The sequence below is a fragment of the Hyperolius riggenbachi genome, chromosome 3 (assembly GCF_040937935.1).
Source record: "Hyperolius riggenbachi isolate aHypRig1 chromosome 3, aHypRig1.pri, whole genome shotgun sequence".
NCBI classification, from domain to species: domain Eukaryota; kingdom Metazoa; phylum Chordata; class Amphibia; order Anura; family Hyperoliidae; genus Hyperolius; species Hyperolius riggenbachi.
The window spans coordinates 495444036-495459534 of NC_090648.1; the positions used below are offsets into that span (position 1 = coordinate 495444036).

The 15499-nt window shown below is 46.6% G+C and overlaps 1 protein-coding gene across 3 annotated transcripts in view; it reads left to right on the forward strand.

The window, feature by feature from the left end:
• The window catches only part of LOC137561739 (serine protease FAM111A-like), an 85105-nt gene extending 70873 nt beyond the window's left edge, over nucleotides 1-14232 (forward strand). For 2 of the 3 annotated variants that reach the window (XM_068273082.1, XM_068273083.1), the window contains exon 7: nucleotides 11663-14232. In XM_068273082.1, coding sequence (XP_068129183.1) covers nucleotides 11663-13423 — 1761 coding nt within the window. In that variant the 3' untranslated portion in view covers nucleotides 13424-14232. The remainder of the gene's footprint in view (nucleotides 1-11662) is intronic. The other variant, XM_068273084.1, reaches the window with a different exon arrangement.
• The last annotated feature ends 1267 nt before the right edge of the window (nucleotides 14233-15499 follow it).

The following is a 15499-nucleotide window of genomic DNA, read 5'->3' on the forward strand; positions in this document are numbered from 1 at the left end:
TCCAGTTCTGGGACCCAGAAAATTTACCTCCTTGCACGCGTGCATTTGCACCTTCCCGCTTGGGCTCTGGCAGAAGTAGCCGAGCTCGATCGGGTCATGCTTCTACACCTACGGTTTGCACAGTAGCACGGACCAGATCCGGCCTGGCTTTCTCTGAAAAAAGCCAAGCAGGTTGGTACTTATACATTGACAAGCTCTTTTTCGGGGGTCTAAGTGCTGGAATTGGGATTCGGTGGTTGATGAGGGAAGCCTCTTTAGGGTCCAGAGGCTTCCCCCTCCCGAGGTAAGTTTCCCCTAAGGGCCCTTTTCTGACTACAGGTATTTAAAAAAGCAAAAGCCTGGGTCTTGCAAAAAAAAAAAAGAACTAGCCCCCCCAGTCCATATTGATAGCCAGATGTGCCCAGCCCCAGTATTAGCCCCCCCCCCCCCATATGGATAGCCAGATGTGCCCCAGAATAGATAACCAGATGTGCCTCAGTATTAGCCCTCAGTATAGATAGTGAGATGTGCAACTTTATTCCTCCCCACCGTATAGATAGCCAGATGTGCCTCTTCATTAGACCCCCTGTATAGATAGACAGATGTGCCTCTTTATTAGCCCCCCCCCCCACACACACACACACAATCCTTCAGTGGGTCTAACATAAAGTTAATAGAGCCAAGGCTGTCATGACAATTAATACCCAAGACCTACGGGTCTTACAAGGTCCTTTGGACCTTCAGCAGGAAAATGAAAACATACAACAGGTAAATACATTGTCTTTTTTCTAACTCCATCTTAATTTCTGACCTCTCTTTCACTTTGCCCAGAAATTTGAGTGTTCTTCAACTTAAAGTAGACCTGTGACTTTTTCAAAGAAAGAAATCTGACACTTACCTTAGGAGAGGGAAGCCTCTGGATCCTTAAGAGCCTACCCCTGTCCTCGTATTTCAACCCGTTCCAGCAATAGGATCAGGGTCGTAGCTAGAAATCACTGGGCTCCATCGTAAAATTCAGTGTCACACTCCCGTGTTAGGAAAAAATTGTCCGATCTCACCTGCCTGCCACTCTGCAATGTTCGGGGGAAGGATGGGAGGGAGGTACTGGAGATCATGGCCAGGCTCATGGGCCCATGAATAAAACAATAAAAAAAGCAGAAATAGGCAGCATTAGCAGTCCTCCTTGTGGCTTTGGGCCCCATAGCAACTGCTATGGCTGCTATGGTGATTCCTACGCCACTGGCTGGTACCCAGAAGACTGGCCTCCCTGTGCGCATGCCCTAGCACCATCCTTCTTGGTGGAAGGATGGTTTCTTGGTGGAAACAGCCGAGCCTGATTGGGTCCTTGCAACTGCGCAGGTGCAGACGAACCATCTGCTCCTGCACAGTAGTGTGGACTCAATCTGGCCAGTGGCGTACCTAGGGCATTTGACACCCGGTGCTAGGTATTGAAAGACACCCCCCCCCCCCCACGGTACACCACCTGGCGAAAAAATGGGCGTGGCTATGACCGGATGGGGCGGAGCTAATTTAAAAGTGCACCCAAGTTTTAGTCAACCTTTCTCCAGAAAATTCACATCATTGCGCAGCTTTTCTCCAGAAAATACACAAAATGTCAGAAGCTTTCAACATAAAATACACGTAATGCGAGAACATTTCACCAGACATTACACGTTATGTGAGCAGATTTCACAAGAAAATACATTCAATCATGTCGGCAGATTTGACCAGAAAAAAATCATTCAATCTTGCGGTAGATTTGACCAGAACATACACAATGTCAGCACCAGATTTCACCACAAAATACACAATATCAGTAGTTAAACTGACCACAAAATACACAATGACGGTAGTTAAACTGACCACAAAATACACGACGGTAGTTAAACTGACCACAAAATACAGAATGACGGTAGTTAAACTGACCACAAAACACACAATGTCGGTAGCAGATCTGACCACAAAATACACAATATCGGTAGCAGATTTGAGTGTTGGCAAGCTGATAGCCTGGTGGGTAGGTGGTGAAGGGTGAGCAGCCTGATTGCCTAGTGGGTAGGTGGGCAGCCTGCTGGGTAGCAGTGGTGGGTAGGGGGGCAGCAGTGGTGGGTAGCCTGGTGGGTAGGTGGGCAGCAGTGGTGGGTAGGTGGGTAGCATGGTGGGTAGGGGGGCAGCAGTGGTGGGTAGGTGGCCAGCCTGCTGGGTAGCCTGGTGGGTAGGTGGGCAGCCTGCTGGGTAGCAGTGGTGGGTAGGTGGGCAGCAGTGGTGGGTAGGTGGGCAGCCTGCTGGGTAGCCTGGTGGGTAGGTGGGCAGCCTGCTGGGTAGCAGTGGTGGGTAGGTGGGCAGCAGTGGTGGGTAGGTGGGCAGCAGTGGTGGGTAGCCTGGTGGGTAGGTGGGCAGCCTGCTGGGTAGCCTGGTGGGTAGGTGGGCAGCAGTGGTGGGTAGGTGGGCAGCAGTGGTGGGTAGCCTGGTGGGTAGGTGGGCAGCAGCGGTGGGTAGGTGGGCAGCAGTGGTGGGTAGGTGGGCAGCAGCGGTGGGTAGGTGGGCAGCAGCGGTGGGTAGGTGGGCAGCAGTGGTGGGTAGCCTAGTGGGTAGGTGGGCAGCAGTGGTGGGTAGGTGGGCAGCAGTGGTGGGTAGCCTGGTGGGTAGGTGGGCAGCAGTGGTGGGTAGGTGGGCAGCAGCGGTGGGTAGGTGGGCAGCAGCGGTGGGTAGGTGGGCAGCAGCGGTGGGTAGGTGGGCAGCAGCGGTGGGTAGCCTGCTGGGTAGCCTGGTGGGTAGGTAGGCAGCAGTGGTGGGTAGGTGGGCAGCCTGCTGGGTAGCCTGGTGGGTAGGTGGGCAGCAGTGGTGGGTAGGTGGGCAGCCTGCTGGGTAGCCTGGTGGGTAGGTGGGCAGCAGTGGTGGGTAGGTGGGCAGCAGTGGTGGGTAGGTGGGCAGCAGTGGTGGGTAGCCTGCTGGGTAGGTGGGCAGCAGTGGTGGGTAGGTGGGCAGCAGCGGTGGGTAGGTGGGCAGCAGCGGTGGGTAGATGGGCAGCAGCGGTGGGTAGATGGGCAGCAGCGGTGGGTAGGTGGGCAGCAGTGGTGGGTAGCCTGCTAGCAGTGGTGGGTAGGTGGGCAGCAGCGGTGGGCAGGTGGGCAGCAGCGGTGGGTAGCCTGCTGGGTAGCCTGGTGGGTAGGTGGGCAGCAGCGGTAGGTAGGTGGGCAGCAGTGGTGGGTAGGTGGGCAGCAGTGGTGGGTAGCCTGGTGGGTAGGTGGGCAGCAGTGGTGGTAGGTGGGCAGCAGCGGTGGGTAGGTGGGCAGCAGTGGTGGGTAGGTGGGCAGTAGTGGTGGGTAGCCTGGTGGGTAGGCGGGCAGCAGTGGTGGGTAGGTGGTGGGCAGCAGCGGTGGGTAGGTGGGCAGCAGTGGTGGGTAGGTGGGCAGCAGTGGTGGGTAGCCTGGTGGGTAGGTGGGCAGCAGTGGTGGGTAGCCTGGTGGGTAGGTGGGCAGCAGTGGTGGGTAGGTGGGCAGCAGTGGTGGTAGGTGGGCAGCAGTGGTGGTAGGTGGGCAGCAGCGGTGGGTAAGTGGGCAGCAGTGGTGGGTAGGTGGGCAGTAGTGGTGGGTAGCCTGGTGGGTAGGCGGGCAGCAGTGGTGGGTAGGTGGTGGGCAGCAGTGGTGAGTAGGTGGGCAGCAGCGGTGGGTAGGTGGGCAGCAGTGGTGGGTAGGTGGGCAGCAGTGGTGGGTAGCCTGGTGGGTAGGTGGGCAGCAGTGGTGGGTAGGTGGTGGGCAGCAGTGGTGGGTAGGTGGGCAGCAGCGGTGGGTGGCCGGGCCGGTGCACCTGTAAAAGAAAAAAACCTTACCTGCAGATGAAACCTCTCTTCCGAGTCCCAGGCAGCCTCCGCAGCTCCTCTTGAATGTCCCGCGCCGTCTCCTGCTGCGTCATCAGTGCAGGGCTACGGGAAGATGGCCGCCGAAGCCCACACTGGAGACAAAAATAGACAGCAAGATGGCGTCGGCGGCCATCTTGCCGTCTATTTTTGTCTCCAGTGCGGGCTTCGGCGGCCATCTTCCCGTAGCCCTGCTCGGGTAAACTGAGGGCGGCTATCAGCCGCCCTGTCAGTGCCCGTTGCCGGCGCCCGTGGAGGGGAAGCACCGAAGGAAGGGACCCAGGTGAGGGAGATGTGGGGGGGGTATTTCCCCCCTCCCCGCCGACGCTGCCACCCCTCCTTCAGCGCTGCTTCCCCTCCTGTGTCATCAAGGCTTCTGGGGAGGCCTTGATGACACCCCCCCTGGAGCTGACACCCGGAGCGGAGCGCTCCTGGCCGCCCCATGGTAGGGACGCCACTGAATCTGGCACATTTTTTTCAGAAGACAGCTGAGAGGGTCAGTGCTTGTAGATTGACAAACTCTTTTTGGGGGGTCCCAGCAGGGCCGGATTTCTGGGAATGCCACAAAGGCCATGGCCTAGGGCAATTGAAAGCAGGGTGCAGGACTTTTAGAGATAAGAGGTCACATGTCAAAGTAAATCATCTCTCCTGTTTTGCTCTCGTCTGCCTGAATTCCAGAGATCTCTGCATCTCTCTCACTTGTGCACAGTGTGTGTAATGACAGTCAGCATCTACTGTCACCTGATGATCCTGTCCTCTGTATGATGAGTGGGGGCATACAAGCTGCTGTGAGAAGAAAAATATATGGGCTCAAGTAGCAGAATTTTTTAGTTCAGATTAGTTTCTTTATGCACGCATTCATGGGACAGGAATTATCAGCTCTCCGCTCCCCCTGACTGCTGTTTATTACTGGTTAGAGCTGTTAAACCATAAATTAAACAGTTCTGAGGTCTTTGTTTGTTTTTTTTCCTAGGGGATGACACCAACATTCTTTGTGCTACAGTTTAACTCTTTCCTGACTTTTTTTTAGTAGCAGCAAAGCCTTGTACTGATTATGTTAGCCATCAGTCAAAGCAGGATGTTTTGAAACAGAATGACAACTGTGTTACATTTATTTATATTTACAAAACAATCTATGCATCTCCTGCTAACTGTATATATAGCTGTTTTCTCTAACCTCTTGTATACAGGAACAAAGTCTAAATACTGCTTATTAGTCAAAGGCTCACTGTTTTACTTTTGGTTAGCCAATACATACCGTAGTATCATTCTGTTATAAAAACTTCCTGATGACTGATTTTAAGATCTGTCTTAAAGAGAATCTGTATTGTTAAAATCGCACAAAAGTAAACATACCAGTGCGTTAGGGGACATCTCCTATTACCCTCTGTCACAATTTCGCTGCTCCCCGCCGCATTAAAAGTGGTTAAAAACAGTTTTAAAAAGTTTGTTTATAAACAAACAAAATGGCCACCAAAACAGGAAGTAGGTTGATGTACAGTATGTCCACACATAGAAAATACATCCATACACAAGCAGGCTGTATACAGCCTTCCTTTTTAATCTCAAGAGATCATTTGTGTGTTTCTTTCCCCCTGCAGCTATCTTCCACTGAAGTGTCAGGCTGTTTCTTCCTGCAGAGTGCAGACAGCTCTGCCTGTATGTAATTCTTCAGTATGTGAAAGCCCAGCCAGCTCAGAGGAGGATTTATCCAGCTTGTAAAAGATAATAGAGCAGAGAGAAGCTGCACTAATCTAAATAACACACAGGCAGTGTGCAGAGAGGGGCCTGGAGGGGGGAGATGCATCACAGAACCACAACACTGAAGAACTTGGCAGCCTTCCAGACACAGGCTGACAAGTCTGACAAGAGAGAGATAAGTTGATTTATTACAGAGATGGTGATAGTAGAAAGTGCTGCAGTAAGCCAGAACACATTAGAATAGCTTTTGGAACTTGTAGGATGGAAGAAAACCGGATGAAATTTTTGTTACGGAGTCTCTTTAAGGTGGCCACACACCATACAGTTTTTTAAATATCTGTTCAATTTAAGAATTGCAATAAATTTTTCTGACTGATTGTAACATTTCAAAAATATGACCAATGTACCACACACCTGTGTTAAATTTTTCCGCAATTATGAAAAAAATGATTGGAAACTCTGACAAAATTGATAGGGTGTGTATATTAATAAATTGACAATCTAACACACACCATACAATCTTTAGAAAGATTGAAGAAAAATATCTGGCATTCCGGATCGATAAAAATCGAAGAAAACGGGCAATCCGATCGGATTTTTCAGTCGAATGAAAAAAAAGCTTTCGATTTTTTTGGGAGATACGATCGTTTTTATCGAATTGCCGTAAAATCAGATCATTTTATTGTATGGTGTAACTTGCCCTAAGTGCAAAATTGTCACTGTGTAAAGTACACTTGAGCTTATGCTAGGTACACACAATGCAATTTTCTTAAAGATTTACTGTCAAATCAACTATTTCCAACATGTACGATCTGCTTTCCAATGAATTTTCTGAACGATTTTTTTTTCATAGAAGTGAATGGAAAATTGATTGAAAAATTGATCGGAAATCAGATCAGACATGATGGAAATAATCCATCTGGCAGTAAATCTGTCAGAAAAATGGCATTACACTACATGTATGCCAGCGTTTATAGTTTGGGATGCTTCCACTTACCTGTTCTCTGTTTTGGATGGGATTCTCTCTATTGTGCTGCACTGTCACCTGTTTGTGGCTCCGACTGCAGCCAGTCGCACAGAAGACAGAGAAGCAGTGCATGCTCTGGCCACTCGGGCATCTTGTAATTTTGTGCTCCTGTACGGATGTGCTCAGCAGCCGAGGCTGGGAGTGTTATGGGTATGCGTATTTGACAAGTGCTGCTCATACACAAGTGTAATTACTGAAGTATGCAAGCCCAGAACACAATCGGCTGCTGTGCATCCAGGCTGGAGTGCAAAATTACACGGAGTGGACAGAGCATGCACTGCTTCTTTGTTGAACAGGAGCAAAGCAGCAAAGCAGAGGAGAACCCATTCAAACCAGTGATCACTAGTCAGCGTTGGACAGAATGGGGGGGGGGGGGGGGTTTGGGCGGTTGTTGACAGCCGACCTAGGGCGCTGGAAAGAACAAATCCGGCCCTAGGTCCCAGTGCTGGAACGGGTCTGTGGAGGTGGATGAGGGAAGCCTTTTTAGGATGCAGTGTCCCCCCTTGTGGCGGGTACAAAAAAAGTAGCGTCCCTTAGATAATACATGTTGTGTTTATTGAGGGTATACCTGCTCAGTTTCACTGTTGGACACGTCAGTTTGTTCTCCATGTGTTCATCATCGCATGTGAAGGTGGTAATTGTCTTCTTGCCACAGCTCCTCCTCCTTTACCTCTCCAAAAAAGAGTACCCGAGGGCAAAGTCATGCTCAGAAGATAGATTTTCTGAGTATACATCACTGCCTGTGTATGACTGAGGTGAGGGGGCACAAGGGTTATGTTGGTCCACACCTCTATCTCCCTTCATTCTTGCAAAGTGCTAAGTGCAGCAGAGCTGTGTAAAATTATTTACCTGCTCTTGTTGCACCAGATCTCCTTTTCCTTCTGGCAGCCACTTGCTCTATGCTGCCTTCCCCTGGCTCCCGATTACATGACATGCATTGGGAGCTGGGCGTGCAGCAGAGCAAGTGGCTGATGGGAGGAACTGGAGACCCGATAGAACAGGAGCAGGCACATATTTCTACACAGCTCCGCTGTACTCTGCAAGGGGGATGGCAAGAGTAGGAGGAGGACACTATAGCCCCCATACTCCAAGGGGAAAGACTGGGTGATACATGAGGCCCACTGTTTGTTGTGTTTCTGGGGTCCTGGAGGGGAATTGTGGTCCTGTGGGTCCTGGATGAGACATGTGGATGTCATACAGCAGCATTCAGTTGCAGAAGTGAAAAATAGTGAGTGAAACACCTGAAAGCTGTATAGTTTTGCTGTTGATGTGCTTACTGAAGGTATTCTCTTCACTTCCTGTCTTAGGTGATGGCACAACAAGTAAAACAGAGGCACAGTTAAGAAAAAAAAAAAGACAACCAGTCTTCACCATGTCCAAAAATAAAAAGCAATGCACAGTTTTTGAGTCCTAAAACAATTTGCAACCTCGTGAAAAGGTTGAAATTTGCAACCTTCCTCGTGGAAGGTCCAAGCAAAATAAAAAGAGTTTCACTTACCTGGGGCTTCTACCAGCCCCAGGCAGCCATCCTGTGCCCTCGTAGTCACTCACTGCTGCTCCAGTCCCCCACCGCCAGCTAGTTCTGCTTCTACCAGCCACATGCAGCCATCCTGTGCCCTCGTAGTCACTCACTGCTGCTCCAGTCCCCCGCTGCCAGCTAGTTCTGTTTCTACCAGCCCCATGCAGCCATCCTGTGCCCTCGTAGTCACTCACTGCTGCTCCAGTCCCCCGCTGCCAGCTAGTTCTGTTTCTACCAGCCCCATGCAGCCATCCTGTGCCCTCGTAGTCACTCACTGCTGCTCCAGTCCCCCGCTGGCAGCTAGTTCTGCTTCTACCAGCCACATGCAGCCATCCTGTGCCCTCGTAGTCACTCACTGCTGCTCCAGTCCCCCGCCGCCAGCTAGTTATGCTTCCACCAGCCACATGCAGCCATCCTGTGCCCTCGTAGTCACTCACTGCTGCTCCAGTCCCCCGCTGGCAGCTTGCCGACCTCGGAGGTCGGCGGGCCGCATTGCATACATTTTTACGCATTCCCGCTAGTGCAGGAACATTAACACATACATTTTTACGCGTTACTGGTTCAATGCGTTAATTTTTACGCGTTGCACCACTAACGCGTAAAAATGTATGTGTTAATGTTCCTGCACTAGCGGGAATGCGTAAAAATGTACGCAATGCGGCTCGCCAACCTCCGAGGTCAGCAAGCTGCCAGCGGGGGACTGGAGCAGCAGTGAGTGACTATGAGGGCACAGGATGGCTGCATGGGGCTGGAAGAAGCCCCAGGTAAGTGAAACTCATTTTTTTTATTTTGCTTGGACCTTCCCTTTAACGTCTTAAATTGGCTGAATGTGGCTAACAGTGCTAAGTACTAACAGGGTCACCTGTGCTCTCACAAAAAACATTACACTGGCATGCCTGTTCTAAGGGTGAATTTATCAGTTATAAAGTAGTTATGTAAACCTGTTAATACAGTGTATGATTGTTCTAAAATGTTTAAGTGAACAGACTCGATGTACCTAGAAAGGACGCATACATGTAAAAAAAACACCTGAGATAGCTGCTAGTCAAATATCGGTAAAATTACAGATATTCTACTATTTACAGGGAACCTGAAGCGAGCACAATTATCTAAAATAAACACATGATGTACCTGCAAATGAATATTACTTACTTACCTCACCATCAGTTCCTCTCACAAGCTCACCATTTTCTTCTTACAGTGATCCTCCCTTCCAATATGACAATATTCTGACAATATTTTGTCAGAACTGAAATTTACCAGTTGCTGTCAGTTATATATCAGCAGCTGTCAGTTACAACTGAATGTGCAAGGTAATGTCCAGGTTTCCAGAAGGCTCAAGTGGGTAATTTTACAGTTTAACAGTGTGCTGACCAGGAAGCTGTATATGGGGTAATGAGCATTTTTAAAATGGAGGACGGAGAATTCCAGTGATCGCAGTGGACAAATGGGACGCAGGAGAGGAGAAAGAGATTGAGGAGTAGACTACACTGGAGGTAAGTATGACCCGTGTGTGGTTATTTTGACTTTTTATTTTCAGTTCAGGTTTTCTTTAATTATGATATCAAATGTCAGTAAAGATTACCAATATATTACTATGACCTAACCTAACCCTACTCTCACAAAGAACCCTCCCTCTACCAATGCTCAACTCTAAGACCTCCCTGGTGGTTCCTAACCATTCCCTCCCCCCTCCTTGGTAGTGTCTAACTTTAACCCGCCATCCCTGGTGGTGCCTAACTTTAACACCTAAGGCTCCCACACACACCTAGCACTGAAGACCCTGCCTCCTAACACTAACACCCAATATTTTCATTACCATGGGCAGCAATGTTAAAAGCCATAATTAGGGGCTATAAATGGTAAATAACGGTTATAAAGAGCTAAAACCGGCACCCATATTACAGTTTTTAGTGACTAATCGTGACTTTTAACGATTAGCATCTATAAATTGTTTTTTTAACAGGGCACCTCTGGCATCCCTTTTTAGCCGCTTCGACCTAGGACTTTGTGCACCTACTTTATCTATTTGGTAACATACAGCAGAGTCCCAGTTATCCAGAACTCAATTAACCGGAAGTCTCAACCAACCAGAACAAATTGCTGGCATTACTCACAATGGTGAAGGCCAACTTTGTAGGCTTTTCGTAGGTTCTGCAGTGCTAAGACACTGGGTTTGATGCCTCCCCCAAGGTTAATATGCTTTTAGTTATTGTATTTTAACCACTTAAGCCCACGGGGTTGTTTATTTTTTGCATCTGAACAACTTTCACCTACCATTGATTTGCCAATAACTTTATCACTACTCATCACAATAAATTGATCTATATCTTGTTTTTTCCACTACCAATTAGGCTTTCTTTGGGTGATAAATTGAAAGTAATACATGCTACCGCAATTAAAACCCATGTATTTGATTTGCCCATTTGTCCCGGTTATTACACCATTTAAATTATGTCCCTATCACAATTTGTGGCGCCGATATTTTATTTGGAAATAAAGGTGCATTTTTTCAATTTGCGTCCATCACTATTTACAAGCCCATCATTTAAAAAAATATATTAATATACTCCTTTGACATGCATATTTAAAAAGTTCAGACCTTTAGGTAACTATTTATGTTTTTTTTTTAAATTTTAATTTTTTTTATTACAAATTTTGTTTGAGTAATTTTTGATGTGGGAGGTAAACAGCTAATTTTAAATGTAAAAAATGTATTTAATACAAAATAGATGTGGATGTAGTTTTGCTATTACAGTCAGAAAGTCCTGGAAGCGGGATCGTACGCTTCTAGGAAGCATTAGGAGGACAGGAAACTTTTTGTAACGCAGAAAAACCGCAGCCTCTGATAAGGTTTTTCTGCGAGGGGCTTCGATCAATGAATGGGATCTATAATCCCATTCATTGATCGCTGGGCTAACGGCCGGCGGCGGGAGCGCGCGCAGCCTATCTGGACGAGAATATTCGTCCAGATAGGCTTAAGTGGTAATATTTAATACCGAATTTATGGTATGTATATAAAGCGGGGTATAGTCCTATGTAAGTTCAGCCTGTTTTTAACATGGAGTCTCAAGCAACCAGAAAGCACACTTAACTGGCATCAGCCAATCCCTGACTGTGCCGGATAACTGAGACTCTACCGAGACCTGAAGCCAGCACAGTGGAAAATCCTATCCCCTCACAGCGAAAGACCATATTTTCCAATTTCTAAACAAATCAGTAATTAAGGCAATAATAAATAAATAGATAAATAATAATAAGTAAGTAAGGTCAGTAAGGCAAGTCATGAATCAGTGTAGTAGATCAGTACCAAAGCTCAGTCAGAAGAAGTAACATTTTGCTAGGAAAGTTCACATTTGACTATATATTTATGGACTCTTGAGACCTTCTCACAGAATTCTAAAATGCATCCAGCTGCTTGCACACTACCCACATAGTTCCAATAAAGAGATGCAGCCGTTCATTTTAGTGGAAACGGAATTTGCCTGCGGAGGATGGAAAAATAAGGTGGTGACTATGAATGTCTTGGTAAAGTATGCAAAAAAATAATAGCAAACTACACTTTTTGTTCCCGCAGGAACCAACCATTGAGTGTAAAGTCTTCAAGGAGGAGGTACCACCGTTGGACAGTGTATCTGTACGCTATAGATGGACCACCCACTCAAAGGAGGGACTGATTTCAGTCAGTGCTCATCCGCACACAATGATTATTGATGCTCTGAAGACATCTGAAGAATTTACGAAGATTTATAAAGGGACCCATTATCTCACTATCTTTGCCAATAGAATGCGTGCCCAGGTTAACCCATCTGCACCATGTGGTGCTTTGGGGAAAGAAGAAGAACTTGAACTGAGGCAGAAATATATTAGAAATAAACCACCAGTGACACCACCTTACGTGAGTGATACTGAGGGTCGTTTTATTAAAGTGTGCAAAAAAGGAGAAACCTCAGGTGGACATCCCAGGGTAATATTACATTACAACGAATCAAGCAAAGATGGCATACCATTGGCTGTCTATGGCCCTAAACATGGAACCATTGCAGATGCTCTCGACAAAGACAAAAGATTTAAACATTTTGATTCATTCAAACTTCAGGGAACTAAAGGGGAAACCTTTGAGAGTCACACAAAACTGTACCAGCTGCCAGAAGACACCTACACTGTAATTGTTCCCCCAAAAGTAGAGATCAAAAACTCAAAAAATTTACAAGAAGCTTTCATATCTAATTTGGCTTGCTCCAGTAATTCCCTCAATAATGACCTAAGTGCTTTAGTACCTGACTGTAACATGAATGAAGCTATGAGAAAAACAGCTAAAAATCTTAGAAATATATTTAAAGAATATGTAAAGTCTAAAGGGGGCCTTTGTAAAGCCTGGCATATATTGAGGGGAAATTTCTGTAACAGTGTTAAAGAAAACCCCCTAGCAGGGAGTACCCTCAAACTGCTTGCAAAGCATGTGGACAATGTCGGCTGGGTTGTGGTTAGAGAAGGCGATGAGATCATTCCTTTGGGAACTTGTTTCCTTCTAACTGGGTTGCTGTGTCTCACCAATCACCATGTGGTGGCGCCCTTTCTAGATAAAGCTCATGTTTATTACGATAAAAATCGTAAGATTATATTTAACTACGACCAGAAGGGTCAGAATTTACAAACTCTACAACCAGGTTTCTCTTTTGAAATTATTTCTTATAAATCACAATATGAGGGCTTTGATTATGCTTTTTTAAGGCTAGATGGTTTTCCGCATCCTGGCTGTCCAGAAGGCTTGTTAAAATATGTAGCTGTTCCTCCAGCTCATGGCGCAGTGAGCATCATGGGCCATCCAGGTGATCAGCACAAACAGGTGGATACAAAATGTTCTGTGATCAATTTCAATGAGGGTGCAGAAGGATGTGCTGGCTACTCATCATTTGTCAGCATATTATCAAGATATAACTTTTTCAGCATGGAAAACCCCAGACTACTGAACTATAATACGTGCCTTCGTGAAGGGTCTTCTGGCTCCCCAGTTTTCAATGATCATGGGCAGCTTGTAGCAATGCATACAGGGTGGTATGAAGTTCCTAAACCACAGAACAAAACAAGTGTAATAGAGTATGGAAGGTCCGTTGTTGATATCGTCATTTATGGAGCTGTTGAAATAGAAGATTTGTGTATACAGCTTAAGGATATTGTTACCAGTAGTAAAGCACTAATCACGTATATCCAATCTGTCCCATCTTCATCTCGCATGGAACCTGTCATCACTCAACTATTACGTCTGTGGGGATATCGTGGTGATCCTACCCATGAATTCAATGATAGTGGTAGTGATGAAAACATGAAAGATTAGCTTAAAGGTATCCTGTACTGAGAGAAATATAGAGCCAGCCATCTTTGATCCCTTCTAAAATATGCTGCTTGACTAACAGTTGTGCAGATCCTCTTCTTTCATTGCTTCCTGAGACTTACTTACCCATAATCAGTGTGTACAGCTGGTGAATTCACTTTCAAAATCCTTGTTTTTGTTCCATGTGTGGTTTTAAAGTATTATCTAGATGGCATAGGACTCCGGTTAAGGTCACTTTGATATTTCCTGAGATGGGCAATTAAGTGCTGGAGGAGGTGTGGTAATAGGGGTACACTGATGCATCTTTTTTGGGAGTGTCCCCAGTTAAAGACATGTTGGGAGAATGTGCTTTTGTATATTAACAGGGTGGTTGTTCATCAAGTTGGGAATGACCCTTTGGAAGTGCTTTTGCATAATTCCCCTATGTCTGTTTCTAAGTATAAGAAATTGGGGTTGCCTAATTACTAATTGCAGCTAAGAGTTTGATTCCTGTTAATTGGAGGCCCCCAGATCAAGACAAGGGTGTGGGCTGGGCTGTGCTACAGAGGAAATAGTCAGGTGTTCATAAATGCCAGACTAAAGAAATGGTTTTTCTGCTTGGACTTGAATGCTTCAAGGGATGGAGCTGTACTGATTGGGTGTGGCAGGGAGTTTCAAAGTGTAGAGGCAGCATGACTCCAAAGGTTTTGAGGTGGACTCACTTTTGATCTAAGATTGTGGGGGTTGTGATGCAGTTGCAACAAGTCTTTCAGGTATCCAGGGCCCAGATTGTGCAAGGATTTGAATGTCAATAAGCCAATCTTAAAGGGAACCAGAGAAGAAGCACCCTTGTGTATTTTACCATATATATCAGTAAGAACATTAGAGAAAACACTTACCATGCTCTCGGTTTCATCCTCACTGCTAAAAGTGTCTGTTATCAGCTGTGATAAGAATCCCGGACTGAGTATTCAATCTGGCTTTGCAGGGAATAATTATAGCTGAGTCATTATAGCAGAGCCACAAGGGGGCAGGCTTGGGCTTGAAAAGACACCAGAGAAGACAGACTCAGCTATAATCTTTCCGTAGCAAAGCTAGACTGAGTGCTCAGTCGGGGATTCTTATCAGAGGTGATAACAGTCAGATTAAACAGAGAACAATGAAACAAAGAGCAGATTAGGTGTTTACTGTCATGTTCCTACTGATTTATAAGGTAAAATACAAGAGGGCGCTTCATCTCTGGTTCTCTTTAAACAGAATTTTCCATTTTATCGTTAGCCAGTGGAGTGAGTGAAGGTTTGGCGTTATGTGGCAAAGGCGGGGTTGGCTAGTTAACAGCCTTGTAGCTGCATTCTGTACAAATTGCAGGCAGTGCAGGTCTTTGTTTGGAAGGCCTGTATTGCAAACATTGTGGTAGTCCAGCATTCATGTGATGCAGGCATGAAATAGGGTGGGAAGATCCACTGGAGGTATGAGGTATTTAATGCTTGCAATATTCCTTAGGTGAAAGAAGGAATGTTTCACAACAGCTGAGATTTGATTCCTGAAGCTTAAATTCCCATCAGTCAGTACACACAGGATGCGCACAAAGTTTGAATTGTTCAGGCCTGAGCTTCCTATCCTTTGTGGTGCTGGTTCAGTAGTATAGCATTCCAGTGTAACAACTAAAAAGGGTTCAAAATGTAAACATTTTAAATACCAATCATTAGAGCTAAAAAGTATGTAGTTCAAAAACACCAAATGAACATGTAAGGTAAACCTGAGATGAAAATATAGAAAAAAAATGGTACCTGGGGCTTCCTCCTGCCGCTTGCTGTTCTTCTGCTGCATATATCCTTCAGTAGATGCCCTGTTATCTTCACCAGTCAGGTCGTACTGCGCATGCATGGCCCCATGTGCCCGGGGCCCTCTCATCGCCAGGAAGTTGCAACCAGTCCAAGCCACTCCCAGCCAAGGGAGCACGATGGGGGAGTGTGTGCAGCTGGACTGCCCTGACTGGCGAAGATAACAGGGCATCTACCGGAGGATCTAGGCAGCAAAGGAGGACTGTGAAGGACTGACTAGCCTGGAGGGGGCTGGAGGAAGCCCCAGGTATCTATA